Consider the following 15094-nt stretch of genomic DNA (forward strand, 5'->3'; position numbering starts at 1 on the left):
AAGGTTTTGGATAATTGCATTTAATTGCAAGATTCTCACTCCTTGCATGTTTGCAGTGCCTGTGCAGGGGCTTTCAACTGGTTGGCTGTTTTGAACAAAACTTGACTAGTGATCATTAGTAGTTGCAAGCTTTGATTCCCTCCATCCCATGCTCCACCACCTATTTCTTCCTGCAAGACAGATGATGTCTTCATGGAAATCCTCCAGCAATGTACTGTTAATAAATGAATTGACAGATTCTGTGGCATGTTAGCTCAGGAAAGTTCAACATCCAGAACCATATATGTGCCACCCATATTGCAGCGGGGATAATAGTTGTAATTTTTGTAAACCAGCAACTCTTGCCAATTCGTCTCCTGATTAGTATAATCCTTTTCTCATAATCTCTTATAATAATGTTTTATACTTCATTTACCTTACATAATTAGGCCTCATACAATCTCACAGCCTTGTTATATTTGTTTTTTAAAGTTCATTCTTGCTTTTAAGGAAGAACAAAACAAACACTATATGTGGTAAATTTTATTAAAAATGTTTTCAGAATGATGTATGTATAACTTGTGTGTGTATCTAATGGGGAAGAAACTCAAATCTTGGAGGATCTCATTCCTGTTAGGTCTATCACTATTCATGTGCAAGTCCTTAAGTTTTGGCCTTAAATCAGATCCCAGGATAGACTTGTTTTCTTGTCCTTCATTACTGAATTTTCCCATTTCACACATTTAATGGAAAAAACTATCAATATTTCTTTCTAAACTGTTGGAGTTTTTTTCCAGGAGACTGTTAGAACAGCTGGGAAAACTGCCAAGCAACTTGTTAAAGACAGTAGGAGCAGGAATTAAATCACAGAAAAACATGAAAAACCTGTAGCTGTGTCTGAACAGTGAAATAGTTACTGTCGACCAGCAACAGCATTAAGCCTTATAAATATCAAGTTTTAGAGCAGTGTGGTAAAGCTTCTAATATGCAACATTATGTTTTAGCAGATAAATGCAAATGACAACCGAATGTGAAACATTACAAAGTCTATGACATTGTAAAATTCTTGTTAAAAACAGCCTGGAAAGAGCCTCTATTGAGTTCACATTTTCACAGTCCTTTCTGCAAGTTTCTTAGGTGATGTATATTAAACCAAGGATTTGTTGCTCTTTCATCCCTTCCCAGCAGCTCTTATGATCACTTACAAAGCACAGAAGTAGTAGGTTAGAGGACATTTTCATCTTTTTCCAATAATGAACTTGATGAGCTATGGCCATAAAACTGCAGAGTGTAGTCAGTTGTCTCAGTCATGAGCTGTAAACTGTTTACACCAGTTTCATTTTATTTTTGCCTTTCTGAACTCATGCATGCTGCCTTTATTCCACACAAGTGAACACTGGGGATATGACAAAATATAACATGGCAGGTGTGCTAGTTTCCTGCTTTAAAAGACAGACTATTTCTCATTTAAATTCAGATATATTAGTCCAGATAACTCAGGTGGGTAACTAATAAAACTGGCATCTAAGTTAAAAATTATCTGTAGGTCAGCAAATGGATTCTTTGATCTTGTGAGTGCCCCAATGCTTTCCAAAACTGAAATTAATAGAAAAGGTTCTATGGATTTGAATGAAATTGGACATTATGCATGGAACCAAATTAATATAAACTGACTCCTCCATTTTCTATACTGGAAACTCCTAACTAGAATGCGAAGGGTTAGGGATGCCATTCTCACCCTTGACTTAACAGGGCAATAATTCTACCTTTGATGTTTTAAAAACATCATTAATTCTGCTCCTTACCTCTGTACCTACTAAACCGCAGACAGTTTTGCCATTTGTACCAGGTTTGAAGTTCTTAAATTTACTAATACTATTGCTAAGGGAACAAGAGCAGACTGCCAGCTGGGACAGCTGCCGGGCAGGGAGCACCAGAGGACACGTGCTGAGTTGTCCGGTGTTGTAGAAGGATGTTGACATTATGTGCTACAAAGCTTACTTGAATTTCACATCTTTAGTGCTGTGTGTTCAGGAAAAAAAAAAAAAAAAAAGAAAAGAAGAAAGTTTTGGTTTTTTTTTTTTACTGTCTTCTTGTCCTCCAAACTCTGCTTTCACTCTAGTTAAATTGTTTTACCATTTCTAGACAAAAGATATATATTGTCAGGCCACACTGAATGACCAATGAACTGTGCAATTCCATTGTCCTCAATGAAATCCGTGGAAAAAAGTGAACGACATCTATAAACCCCTATGATGGCTTTGCGGAGGAGATTGCTCAGCGGTTCCATTTGATGCTGGTGTTACTGATGATGCAGGAGGTTTTGCACAGTGTTGGTCCTGTTGCGTTAACAGATGCCCGAAAGACGAGGAAGGCCATCTGATTTCGGCCGTGAGCGGTGGCTGTATCCCCCGGACACCGGGAGGAACAGGAGACCACCGCGGTGTCCTGCCGCGCACCTTCTCTGCGGTGCCGTGCCTTGCTTTCCCCGGACCCGCGTACCTGAGGCAGGGCGGCAGCAGGCAGCGCCCCGAGAAGGAGCAGCGGCGGTGCCCGTTTCCCCCCGTGCACCCCTCCGGGGCCGAGGGACCAGGATTTCGCGAGGCTCCTTGTGCCGGCGAGACCCCGGCTCCACATCCCCGGTTCCCGGCGGGGCAGAGCGAGGCGGGGGCAGCCGCACTACCTCGGGCTCGCTCGGAACACTCGCTCCGACCGTGTGCGGGGCCCGCCGGCTCCCCCGCCCCGTCCGCGCTGCCGGCGCCCCGCGGAGCCGGCCGGCTGCCCCCGCCCCGCCGCACCGCCCCACGCCTCCGGAGCGGGAGCCAGCGCCGCCGCCCCGCCCGCCGCCGCTGCGCGCCGGGGCAGGAGCCGAGCAGGTGGCCGCGGGCAGCGCCGCGGCATGTGAGCGGCCCCCGGCCCTCGGGAAGGCAGCACCGGCCTCCGTCCTGCGGTGCCCTCCCTTCCCCGCGCCTCGCCGGGCCGGCCGCGAAGCCGGGGCGGAGGCAGGGCGCCCGCAGCGGCAGCCCGGCGGCGGCCGGGGGCTGAGCGCCGCGCCCCGCCGGGGGGCGGCCGTGGCGGAGGGCGGAGGGGAAGAGGAGGAGGAGGAGGAGGAGGAAGGCTGCGCGGGGCCGGAGGGACGCGGGAGCCCCCCGGCCGCACAGGATGAAAGTCACGGTGTGCTTCGGGAGGACGCGGGTGGTCGTGCCCTGCGGGGACGGGAACATGAAAGTTTTCAGCTTGATCCAGCAAGCGGTGACCCGGTACAAGAAAGCGATCGCCAAGGTGAGGGGCGCGGGGAGCGGCGCCCGCGATCAATATGGCGCTTCCCGGAGTGGGGAGGGAAGCGAGGGGGAAAGTCCGGGCTGCCCCGCCGGGGGAAGCGGCGGGAGCGGGGCCGGGGGCGGCCGGCGGCGGCAGCGGAGCCTGCGGGGAGCCGTGTGCCCGGCGCCGCCGCGGGGAGCGGGGGGGGCTCGGCCCCTCCGCAGCGGCCAGCGCGGCTCCTCCGCGGCTCCCCGCGGGCGCCTGGAGGGCCTCGGCCCTTTGTTCGCCGGTGCCTGGCGGCCCCCGGGGGTGTCGGTGCGGGAGCCGCCCGAACCCGGCCGGCAGAGCAGCGCGGGGGCCGGCGGTGCCGGGTCTGCCCCGGGGCGGGTGGCGGGGCCGAGGCGCCGCGGAGGGCTGGAAATCCAGCTCCAGGCTTCCCGGCCCTCCAGGCCCGGCGGTGAGGGCGGTGCGAGGGGACCCCGCCGCAGGGGCGTCCGGTGGCGCCCCGCCGGCCACCCCCCGCGCCGGGCGAGGCTCCGAGGGGCCCGCGGCAGCGCGGCCGCCCGCGGCACCTCCGCGCCCGCCGCCCCGCGGGGGACGCTCCGCGCCTGCGGGACGCTCCGCGGTGCCCCGGGGTGCGGGGGGCGCCGGCCCGGCCCGCGGCGGAGCCCGACGGCCGCCCGCGCCGGCCTCCCGCAGCCCCATGTTGAAATCCCTGGCTGTGCGTGTGCAGGCAGTTGCAGACTTGGCTTTCCCTCCGTGGGCAACTTGTTGGGTTTTGAGTTTCTTCCCTTTTTTTTTTTTTTTTCTATTTTTCTTTCTCTCTTTCCTCTCCTCCTCCCTTTCCCCCTCCCCCACCCCGTGCTTTCTTGTTGCTGCAAACTTCTTTTTAATCAACTGGTTTGTTGGGCAGTATGACCATCGTTGGCTGAGAACTTCAGCAGTGCCCTTCCCCTTTCCTCTGCCTTATCGATCCAAGAAGTTTTAGTGTGTTTCTCCCCCTTATCCCTCCTGAGACATTTTACACTTCTGATCCTGGAAGTTTTACTTTGGCAAATGCAGACTGCTAGCCTGTCCTGAAACATGCAATAGAAGGAATATTGTGACCAGTTCATTGATTGGTTTGAAGTGATTCCTGAGAAAATTTTTAAAATCAGTTTTTTCATAGAGAATTCCAGATGCTGGGAGGAGAAAAGTAACTGAGTTTCCTATCACCTCCCCACCTGAAGAACCTGGTTTTGAAGACAGCAAACATATTCTGATTCTGTCTAGAAAAAGAGAGAAATGATTCCTGAGGATATGGCTGTGGCTGCATACCTGCTGTCATTCATATACAGCAGGCAGTCTACTTGCATATAGGAGACTAGGGCTGAAAGTACCTCTCTGGTTAAGGTAAAGCAGCAAACAATAAAGTGAGACTGTTTGTGGAATGCTGAATGCCTCATTGGACCATTCAGATGAGAAGTGTTTGCAGCATTTGTTCATCAGTGTTACAGCATTAATAAAAATAATTACTTTGCTGTGTTTTTTTTTCCAAAACTGTGCCCCGTGTAACTCCTGTGGCAATGGGCTGCATCCTGGCTTCCAAATATTAAGCTGTATTAAGGGGTGGCAGTTGCATTCTGCAGCATAATGTTAAACCTGGGAGGGATTGAAGTTGTAAGCACAGGGGAGACACAAGACAGTCACCAGGAAAAGGTTACATCATTGCAAATTTCATTTCAGAAAAAAAAGTGGCCCACCTGTGGAAGCATGGGAGGGAAAAAAAGTAACTCTTGACTATGGCCATGTACTTATTAAAGAGATGGTTTGCAGAGGGGCAGCCAGACTTTGACTGGTCCCTGGTATTAAAAGCTCTGCATCCTGGGTTGAAATGACATGGTGGTTTTATTTATTAGTATTTTTATGGTGGTTATGCTAAATGCCACTGGTATAGACTTGAGGTAGCTGCAATTACTGAGATTGTTTCTATTAGATGGAAATTCTGTGGTTGAAAACAGTAGCGGTGTCCATGGGCTTTCTCTGAGTGATTTATATGGTCACTGTCAAACCTTACTTTTAACTTGAATTTGCTGACGATTTTCTGTGGTGATGTTTAAGTGGGAGGGAACCGGATCTTACAGTAAGTAAGTTTTGTAAGTAGGTGTATAGTGCTGTTTGCTGTGCTTGCAATAGAGTAACATAGTAATTGTATGGTTTGGATGGTAGAATTCCACAGATGACTCTATTTTTGTAGCAGTTAGATGGCTCCTTTCTGTGCTAGTGTAGCAGATGAGCAAGTCTTCACTTCATAAGGAGACAAGAAAGGGGACAAAGTAATTCCTGACTGAGAGGATCAAAGTATATGTGCCCATATGAACTTACAGTCTGGCAGCTGGTATCAAACTGACACTGAAATCTACTTTCACCACCACAATGTTTGTATGGAAATAAGCATATCTGGTGGAAGATTATTCAAAATATTTGAATGAAGTTTATGGTTTTCATACTTACAGGAAAAGCAGCATTTCTCATCCTGCAAGAATGTGTGTGTCTACTATATGCAGCAGTTCTTCAGGAGAACTCCTTGAGAACTGAGTTGTCAGCCCTTCCCAGATTTCCCCCCCACTTTGTCATGATTTCCCAGTTGTGATTAGCAGTGCACTTATGATGTCCCTGTGCAGTCATAGGAGGCAGCCCAAAACCATGCTTGCAGAGTGCCAGGAGTGAATAGCTTCAAAATTTGACCTCGGTGTTCTGGCTTGGTATTATTTAGGTTGAGGAGACATGTTGAGAATAGAAAAAGTACTTATGGAGAACAATCCACATAATAGTACAGTTCTCCTCTCTGTAGAAATTTTAGGAGTTCAAAACATACAGATAATATAACTGCAGATAACTGCAGTTAGTTCTGGGTGCTATGTCTTTGATCAGAATTCATAAATATCTAAAAATTTATTATAGATTAACACTGCTGTCAATACTAAGTCTTTGTGTATGGAATTAGTTATTAATATGACAGGCTGTTTTTAAAGGCTGGTCTATGTAGTGTGTATAAATTTTTCTGTTCTTTTGCTTTTATTCCAAGAGAAGCTTTGTATCTGAAACATGATGCATTCTTTCTGCAGGTTGTGTTTGTGGGAAATGAACAAGCAAATGATAAGAGATCTTTGAAATGTCCACCTTGTTCAGGGCAAGTGGAGTCAGCAAAATCGATCATGTTAAATGAAACCCAGTTTTCATGGGGGCAGGCTAATGGTGCACTTTTGTGTGGCTGGATGGAGTGATGCAGCCTCTGGCACCATCTCTGCTTGAGTCTTAAAGGAGTACAACTTGGGCAGGGGACAGGGGACATTCCTGGCCTGAGGAATGGTAGCTGCGTTTTCCAGACCCTGCTGGTCAAGGGCTGTGCAGATTTGGAATTGGTGTAGTCCTAGCAATTAATTTAATGGTTAAAAACTTGAAAGAAGGTAAGGGTGATTTAAGAGGGGAGGTCAGCCACATCTGAGTGGTTTTACATTGATGGCAAGAGATGATGGCCTGCACCAAAAGGGAGAAGGCAGACAGGCAGTTGAGATGAAACATGATTACCAAATATTGAACCAGTGTTAAAAGGTGGAAAATTATTATAAAAATGATGTATCGAGCAACTACTGAAAGGAGGTAATTGTGCATCTTGTAACTTTGGCTTGATCTAGATGTTTCTGACTTTTTTTGTTGACTTTTTGACTGTCAGCATAATCTCTTGTGCTTTGATTTTTGGGGAGGATATTGTAAGCATTTTATCTTCTTTTTCTTGCAAGTAAAAATAGGTGTGCTTAAGTAAAGGGTAGATTAAAAAAAAAAGCGATGTAAATGTTAAGCAAGCATGGTAAGCAAGAAAATGAAATAGGAAATTGTAGATTTACTCAAGTTGTTCAGTGTCATGTTGAGTCCCTGGAGGGATTATTTGGTCTCCATGATAGTTCAGGCTGATGCCCTGCATATCATGAGCTTGTAGTGGTGTTCCTAGACTTTATATATAATCCTCATTTTCCAGTTAAAATAAGTAAATTAACAGTTTTCCTGCTGAATCAAAAAGTTTTTTAATAGAAATCTTGAGACACCTTTCCCCTCTCCCATGCCAAATGCTGTAGGAGATGAAGTTTTGTGGGGGTTTTGATGTTGCATGGAACAATACTTCAATTGTTAATTTGAAAACTGCAGTGCACTAATATTTGTGAAAAGAAATTGTAATCTGCTCTTTGATAGTGTTAGAGGCTGTTGCTGATAAGAGACCAGAACTCCAGGAGAGTTGGCAGTGTAAGCAAAGGTAACAGGTGTCAGATGACCATATTCTCGTGTAATTTGTACACTGGGGGCTTAGGCCACCCAAAGCTTAAAGCTCCATCTCATTTGTAGGTCTGACATTCATCAGCAGGGAATTGTGAGGGATGAAGGTTAAAGCTTGAGTGATTGTGGCTGTGAAACTTACTTTTTTTTCTGCTTTTGATTTTATCCCCCCAGTGCCAGCTAACGGGGATTATTTGCTTAAAAGTCAGTTCTCAGGCAGCCGCTTCTCTGCCAGGTACACAACGGCAGCTTTGATGCAAGTTGTGTTCTGTAGAGCAAACAGTTGCACAGTTCCTCATGACTGTGTCACTGGGGCATCATTTGTAGAGCCTAACACATGGGTGGGTTGGTATGAAAATCTGCTGATTTTGCTTGGGCTTTGTATTGTGCTTGGCACATTCCCTCCTTGAGCCAGACCACTAGGTTTTTGCCACAGGCTTAAATGGATTTTCCACAATGCCCATTCAGTGACCCCTTTGGCAATACTCAAGGGCAGTAGTGGCTAAATTTAGCATAAAAAATTGTAAAGTTCTTTTTGAGTGTGTATGGTTTTTATTTTTTTTTTAATTTTTTTTTTTACTTGGATTTCATTTTTCTATATGTGCAAATCTCAAGCCTTTTTTAAGTAGAATGAAATCTTACAGGTGATTTCCAGAATGCACAGGAATCTTCTCAACCCCAAAAGGGAACCAAAATGCTAAAAAAATGCCTGTCACCCCTGCTGCTCAGTTGGCTATCAGTTTAGTTCTAGCTGACACCCCAGGATGATGTTTCTGGGTTCTGCATTCTGTGTTGGCTGGGTAGTATTCCAATGATTTACCTGAGGCCAGCCAGGATTCTGTGGGGCTCTGGGCAGTTTTTTAGCTGGCTCTTGACCTCTTCACTGACATCAGGCTCCCAACAGTGCAGTGAAACCCAGCTGTTGGGGATCCCAGCTGTTAGGGAACGTGATTCTGCTGAGGCTTGGTGAACAGCAGTGGAGAGATGCTAATTTAAGGAAGATAAGTACTGAAATGGGTCATGATTGCTTCACATTTAGAAAGCTGCTGTGGGATCCTGCAGGTTTGGTGCTGGAAATGCAAGGCTATAGTGATAAATTCTCTCTGGTCATTATGGAAAACTTCCTTTTAATGTCTTCTCTCCAATTCCCTCAGTGTTTTCGGCCACATCAATGTTTTCCTGTCATTGGCTCATCTGTAAATACAGGTGGCTCTTGCACATGGCAAGAGAAGTTACAGGGTGAAGGTAGAAATGAACCTTTGGAGCGAGTGTGGCAGTGGCTGCAGAGGTCCCTTGCATGGGGACGTTGCTGTACAGCAGTGCTGTGCCCGAGGGGACCTGTGGCTTGCAAGACAGGGAGCTGCACAAGCCCTGCCATGCCCTCTCTGCCAGCTCTTGCCTTTGTTCTGAGCCACCTGTACAACAAGGAAGGAGGCTTGTCTTAAAAAGGCCTGAGAGCCACGCTGGGGCTGTAGCCCTGTGACTTAAGCAAGCAGGGACTTGGGATTATTCAAAGCTAATGAAGAAGACTGAATTCTGTAGTGTTTAAGAAGAGAGTCTTGAGAAGTGGACAGCATGTAAACCCTTCAGCTTTGAAGGTGCTTTCAGTGAAGGATGTGTGTGGTACTGCTGAGGCTGGCTGGTGTGAGAAGCACCTATCTCCAGCTGGACGGGATGCACCACGGATTTCAGTTTGCCACTATGTGGTTTTTCAGTGTTTCACTGTTACTTAACAGTGATCAAAGTGAAGTTTGTGTTTGTGGAAGAGTGGCAAAATGAAGTGTGTGGAGAGTGATTTCCCTTTGAGCAAAACACCATTCAGCTTCTGAGCAATTCCTGTAGCTCACAGGGGAGGACTGTGGAGGAGCCTGTGAAAGTGCTCAGCGCATTTGGGGAACGGTTCCTGGAGGCAATCTGGGGTTTAGGGAGTTGCCAGCCTTTCTTCTCCTGGGCAATATAGCCTTCCACCAGTGGAAAGCCATCTGATTCTCATAGCTTTTTACACTTTAACTTCATTTATAACACTCACAGATGTTTTAGTTCTGTTACAAAAACACCACTGGAAGTAACACTTTCTCAGTTGTACCAGACTGTGACATCTTTTGGTTGTGGCACATTTAATCTGGTAAAATAAGACAGAGTAAATGGGGGAGAAATGCTGGTGATCTTAGTTACACAGAATATGGTTAATGTAGATTTAAAACAATTTCCTGGTTCTTCAAAGGAAAACAAACCGTTTCATCCAAATATAAATTGAATGGATAAAACATGCAACAATGCTGAACCAGTACTTATGTATATTGAAAATAAAGTGGAATTCTTCTAACATCAGTCCAGATTATAGCACAGATGTTCTCACTCAGAAATATTTTCTGAGCAGTAAGAAAATAAAAAGTGAAGCAAAAAGTATTAAAAAATTCTGGAAGATACTTTAGGGCATCTGTGCTTTATTTTTTCCCCCTCCTTTTTAATATGCATTATATGTTTTCTTTGTTTCTTTGAGGTCATTTTGATGTAATGCTCAGAAGTCTGGTACTGGAAAATGGATAAAAAAACCACCAAAAACCAAACTGCCTTTGAGCTAAGTTACATAATCCAGTGGGGCTGTTTAAAAAACCAAGAAAGTAAAAAGGAAAACAGCAGCACAGACATACATAATACTTGTCAAAATGACTAATATTGCTAGTGAAAGAGAAATTAGTCAAATTTTAAATTGGGGAAAATAATTTTAAATTAACAGCAAATATTAAAGCCTTTTTGTTTTTTGAGAGAATCACATTAGTTTTACTTGCTACAATACCTCAGCAGTGTCAGGTTTTTGTTTTCCTATAGGTATCCTTAGTTATTTTCTCAAGTTGTTCCCAAGTATTTGTTAAATTTGAAATAATTTTAATAACTATTTTGTTGCAGTATTTACTTTTGTTCTTTTTTTTTTTTTTTAATTAGGTAGCAGGTACTTGGTGGTAACTTATTTTCTACTTCAGTTTCCTGTGGCAAAGTGATGCACATTAATCACCTATTTAGTGCCCCCCAAAAAAGGAGAAATGCATTCCTACTCTCCTACTAAAACTCTTGGACTGCATCCCACACCTTACATCTCAAGGCTGGGGTCTCTGGTGCAGGAGAGAAGGAGTGAAGACCAAGAGAGTTTCTGTGCAAGGGGTTGATCCTTGCTGCCCAGGAGCAGAGATGAGCATCCCCTGGAGCTGGGCCCTGGCGTGCTGCTGTGCTCCAGCCAGAGACCATGTTTTGGTGGTGTTGGCTGGTGTTGCCTCCTAGATTGTTGTGCCTCCAGCTTCTCAGGACTTCTGTGGTGACAGAAATAGGGCTGGCAGAAGGGAAATGACTGTGGGGAGAAGGATGATCTGCTGTGGGGGTGGAAAAAAGAATGGGATGTCCTTGGGGTTTGGTGAAAGGAAATGCTTTTGAAGGATAGATAGATATGACTCCCATTGCTTTTTCTTTTCATGTGAGTGGGAAATGGGAGTTTGCAGGGAAGCAAGACACTAATGCAGTACATGAAGTACACACAAACAGAAAATGCCAAAGATGGGAAGAAATGGGTTAACTTGGTACCCTGGAGGCAAGCGGTCCATTTAGCAAGAGGATGAAAAATTGACCTCAGTGGTGCAGCAGATGTCACTCAAAGGCTTTCTTTTTAAAACCAACCTGTGGAATTTATTATAGGAAGCTTTTCTTTCTGGGCAATAAGCTTAGCGAAAGTAGCGTATCCCTGATTTGGTAGGGAAAATAGACTCTGTTTTGGAAAAGCAGTGTCACTTTTTTTGGCCATACTCTCCACATTTGCTCATACTCAGCCTGCTGCTGATGCAGTGAAATTATGAATTTGTTACAGGAGGAGCAAGATGATACATCATTGGCAGTTTTCTTTTTAAGTGGCAACATTTATAGGATTTTTTTTTTCTGCATGTGCATGTCTTTACAGACTCAGAATAGCAATTTAAAATGTTTCTGGTGTTGATGTGTATTACTGGAAAAAACAAAAAGTTACGTGGGTATAAAGTATTTTAAATGGAGATAGAACTTCTGGGAGTGCCTGTATGTTTATGTGTGCACCCACTTATGTGTTTTCATTTGTTTGAAGAAAGGTAGCCACACTTACTAAATGGAAAAGTAGTTTCACCTTACCCCATCTTTTTTGCATGTGCTTTCAAAGTTGTTGGGTTACTCTATCTTCCCCCTAGGCAAAGGCCACATAATGCTTTTTTCTCTTCTGTTAAATGTCAGAAGCAATATCTTACTTGTGAGAACCTTGCAGCAATATACATCTTTGCGCATATAATGAACAACTTTGTTCCAAGTTCTTAAGGACCTGAACAGGAAAGAGCTGAACTGAGTAAATATTGGAAAAATTACTTCTGAGGTTGCTGGAGTGTCTCTGAGACCACACAGCTGAAGGTTTTGTTGCTCTAACAACTTAAATGACAGTTGAAAAACCCCAATAAATTGGAAGCTTCAGAACCTTTTGCTTCTTTAATAAGCTGCTAAGTGAAATAACAAAGCTTGATTTAATTTGACCTCTCCAGGAACCTGTTGGACCATATGTTATTTGTGTTGTTTTAAGTGTGCATTTGTTTGTGCTGTCAGTTTGCCCCTCTATCTTCCTGTGAAGAACCTGTGCCTGCAGCCGTGAGCACCAGGAAAGCAGCCAGCTACCAGGTACCAAAAGAAGAAGAATTTAGGCAGCAAGGCTGTGGTGCCAAGCTGTGGTGGCCATCCATTCCTGATGAATGAGCTCTGGCCTCAGCACTGTGTGCAGCCTGAAGAGGGAAGGGATTTTACTCACCTTGAATTTGTCTCTGGCAGTAGCAGGCTGCTGGAAGACTGCTAGCCTGAAGTGTTAGGCTTGCTAAAAGTTAAAAAGTATTATGCAATTATAGTAATTTGGAGAGTATTACAATAGGAGAAACTAGTCATCTCTATACACCTCACTTATTCTGCTGGGTGTTTCTGGTTTTTATTATACAGATGAGTGCTGGGTAAGAGAAGAAATGCTGCTGCTTTTGCAGGGAGATGAGGGGAGGTAGCCCAGCAGTGGCTGTGGCTTTCCTGCAGTGGGGAAAGCCCAGCTTTGCAGGGCTCCTGCGAGGTGTGTGTGTGTGTGTGAGGGGCTCAGCGAGGCAGCAGGTCAGGTTTGAATCAGGGTGAGGGTGTGCCCTGGGTTAACCCCAAACGCTGCCAAAGCTGCTGCTTCTCTTGTGGCATTGTAGGAACGAGGTAACTGGGGATGGGGGAAAGGAAAAGATCCAGCACAAGAGACTTCTCCACCCTCAGTCAAACTGAGTCCTTACCCTGATGGGGCAAGTTCAGAGCATTGTTGCCAAATCCTCTATTGAGCATTTTTTTTGATGTCATTAAGAATACGGATTTGAGAAGATAGGTTTGATAACTTTTTCTCTCATTGAGTTTTTTTAACAGCAGCTTTAATTGCTCTTTCTAGTTTTTCTTCAAATGAAAAATAGCATAAATAAATGCTGTCAGTAATAGTTCTGGATAATTTGATGTTTGAATGAAGAAATATCAATAAAAAGTGGACTGGCTGAAATATAATGCTTTAAAATTCAGAATACTCTATTAGTATAGGCTCTCTTTGTAAAAAGGCTAGTGAATGTGATTTTAAATGACTATAACTGTATGCAAAATATTTGTATGTTTGCTATAACTGTATGCAAAATATTTGTATGTTTAAGAGCTTCCATTTGAAGAGAAAACCTTCTGTATTTTCTGGACTTAACGAACCTCGTCTAAAAGAAAATGTTATGTATGTAAAACAGCATATTTAACTTGTGGTTATGTTAGGCAATGGAGTAGTCTCCTCACCCTGTATCCAGTGATCACTCAGAAACACAATGCTTTGGTAAACTAAACCCAGATGTTAATGTGTGTGAAATGTTACTGTAATCAGTGTCTTAAAAGTCTCTCCATTATTAGTATAGCTGTTTGAAGTAAATTCCTGATGACCCTTTTGTTGCTTTAGTGTTGCCATAAAATAGCTGTTGTTAGCTTGAAGCCTCTGCTAAATTGGAAGCCACAGGTAGTGAACATCCTGTATTGTATCTTTTGGTGTTTATGAAGTATTTAGCTGAAAAGGCTCCTGGTCCTTACCCTGTTTCTGTGGAGGTAAGAAGTTTCTTTTGCTGGTGAAATTCCCTAGCTGGGGAATGGAAGCAGCAGTGAAGGGGAGCTAGCTTGTATGAAAAGCTAATTCGTGCTGAGTTAAATATTCTTGTGATATTTGAATATGAGGTAATTAGTTTGAATGTGCTGCTGTTTACCTTTTAGCATCTGGAAAAGTCTAAACAATCTGCTGAAGGGAACTGTATCCTAAATCTACTTCCAAAATGGTTTTACAGTTGTGTATTTCAGACTTGACTAAATCTGCTTTTTGTGGTGGTATTTTCCCAGTGGCCAGTGACCTGTGGGAGAAGTGCTGAGCTAAATGGTTGAGGAAAGGTTTGGGCAAAGCGCTAGTGTTGTCCTGTGGGCTGTTCAGAGTGATCAGACAGATCCACATAGTTGTTCCCTTTCTAAAAATACTGTCAAGGTGGACCTGTAAATGCTTATGCATGCATACTACTCTTCTCAATTAAAAAAAAAAAGTCTCAATATTTATCATAGCCATCCACTGAACTTGAGTCCAATTAGTATGACATGGTCTCAGTTTCATAGTTCAGCACTTGCTTGGTCTCAGAACAAAATAAAAAGGCTTTTAAAATTTGCTTGACGTGAAAGTTAGTAAACTGTTTGGAATCTTTAAATCATAATAGCTAATTTTGTATGTCATAATATGATAGCTAAGATGTATGTTTTGTTTTCATAGAATCATAGAGTGGAAGGGACTTTAATGACCTTTTTTTTCTAACTTATAAGGTCACCTGCTTCCAATGCCCTTGTCATAGGCAAGGACACTTTCCATTAGACCAGGTTATTCAAAGCCTGATCCAACCTGGCCTTGAACACTTCCAGGAATGGGGCACCTGCAGCTTCTCTGGGCAGCAGAGAAGATGCAGATTTTATGGGTTTTATGGGTGGTCTGTGTTACCCTTTATAAAACCATGTATTATGTCTGTGATTAGACAGTGTGTAAAGACTGCTTTAACTCTAGCAGCCTTCACAAGCTGCTTCTGATTCAGTGAGCCAGTGTTTTGTTGCCTTCTGAAAGACTTTGTTTCCAAAGGCTGGTGGATGCCAGAGACATGGTGAATAGAGAGAATTAAGACACAATGAGTCCACATTTTTTTCTTGATCACTCTTGAGGATTTAAAGTCGTGTGTGATACTGAAATTAAAAAAAAAAAAGTTTTTTCTGTAATTAATGTTTTAGAAACATGCTGTTTATCATTCAGAATTTTCCTGTCACTTTTTTCAAAAAGTGAGCTGCTCCTTCTGAAGTGTGGAGTGTGATAATTCACTTTGTGTTTTGTGTTACTCTTCAGTGTAAGGTAGAAGTTGAGATAGGAAGCAGAGATCTAAACTCAGTTTATAATCAACAGCCCTTTGCAGCCTGCCTTTCACCTGATGGG

At 44.1% G+C, this 15094-nt stretch overlaps 2 protein-coding genes across 10 annotated transcripts in view; both read left to right on the forward strand.

Annotated features, from left to right (window-relative positions):
* The window catches only part of LOC128796617 (translation initiation factor IF-2-like), a 37591-nt gene extending 34567 nt beyond the window's left edge, over window positions 1-3024 (forward strand). The window contains exon 3 of the mRNA XM_053958464.1: window positions 2334-3024. Coding sequence (XP_053814439.1) covers window positions 2334-3024 — 691 coding nt within the window. The remainder of the gene's footprint in view (window positions 1-2333) is intronic.
* Window positions 1-15094, forward strand: part of PARD3 (par-3 family cell polarity regulator) — a 487425-nt gene that overhangs the window by 40181 nt on the left and 432150 nt on the right. For 8 of the 9 annotated variants that reach the window (XM_053935553.1, XM_053935704.1, XM_053935564.1 and 5 more), the window contains exon 1: window positions 2869-3261. The exons of the other annotated variant lie outside the window; for it this stretch is intronic. In XM_053935553.1, coding sequence (XP_053791528.1) covers window positions 3142-3261 — 120 coding nt within the window. In that variant the 5' untranslated portion in view covers window positions 2869-3141. Of the gene's footprint in view, window positions 1-2868; window positions 3262-15094 lie in introns of those variants that run through there. 9 annotated transcript variants of the gene reach the window in all.

The sequence above is a fragment of the Vidua chalybeata genome, chromosome 1 (assembly GCF_026979565.1).
Source record: "Vidua chalybeata isolate OUT-0048 chromosome 1, bVidCha1 merged haplotype, whole genome shotgun sequence".
Taxonomy (NCBI): domain Eukaryota; kingdom Metazoa; phylum Chordata; class Aves; order Passeriformes; family Viduidae; genus Vidua; species Vidua chalybeata.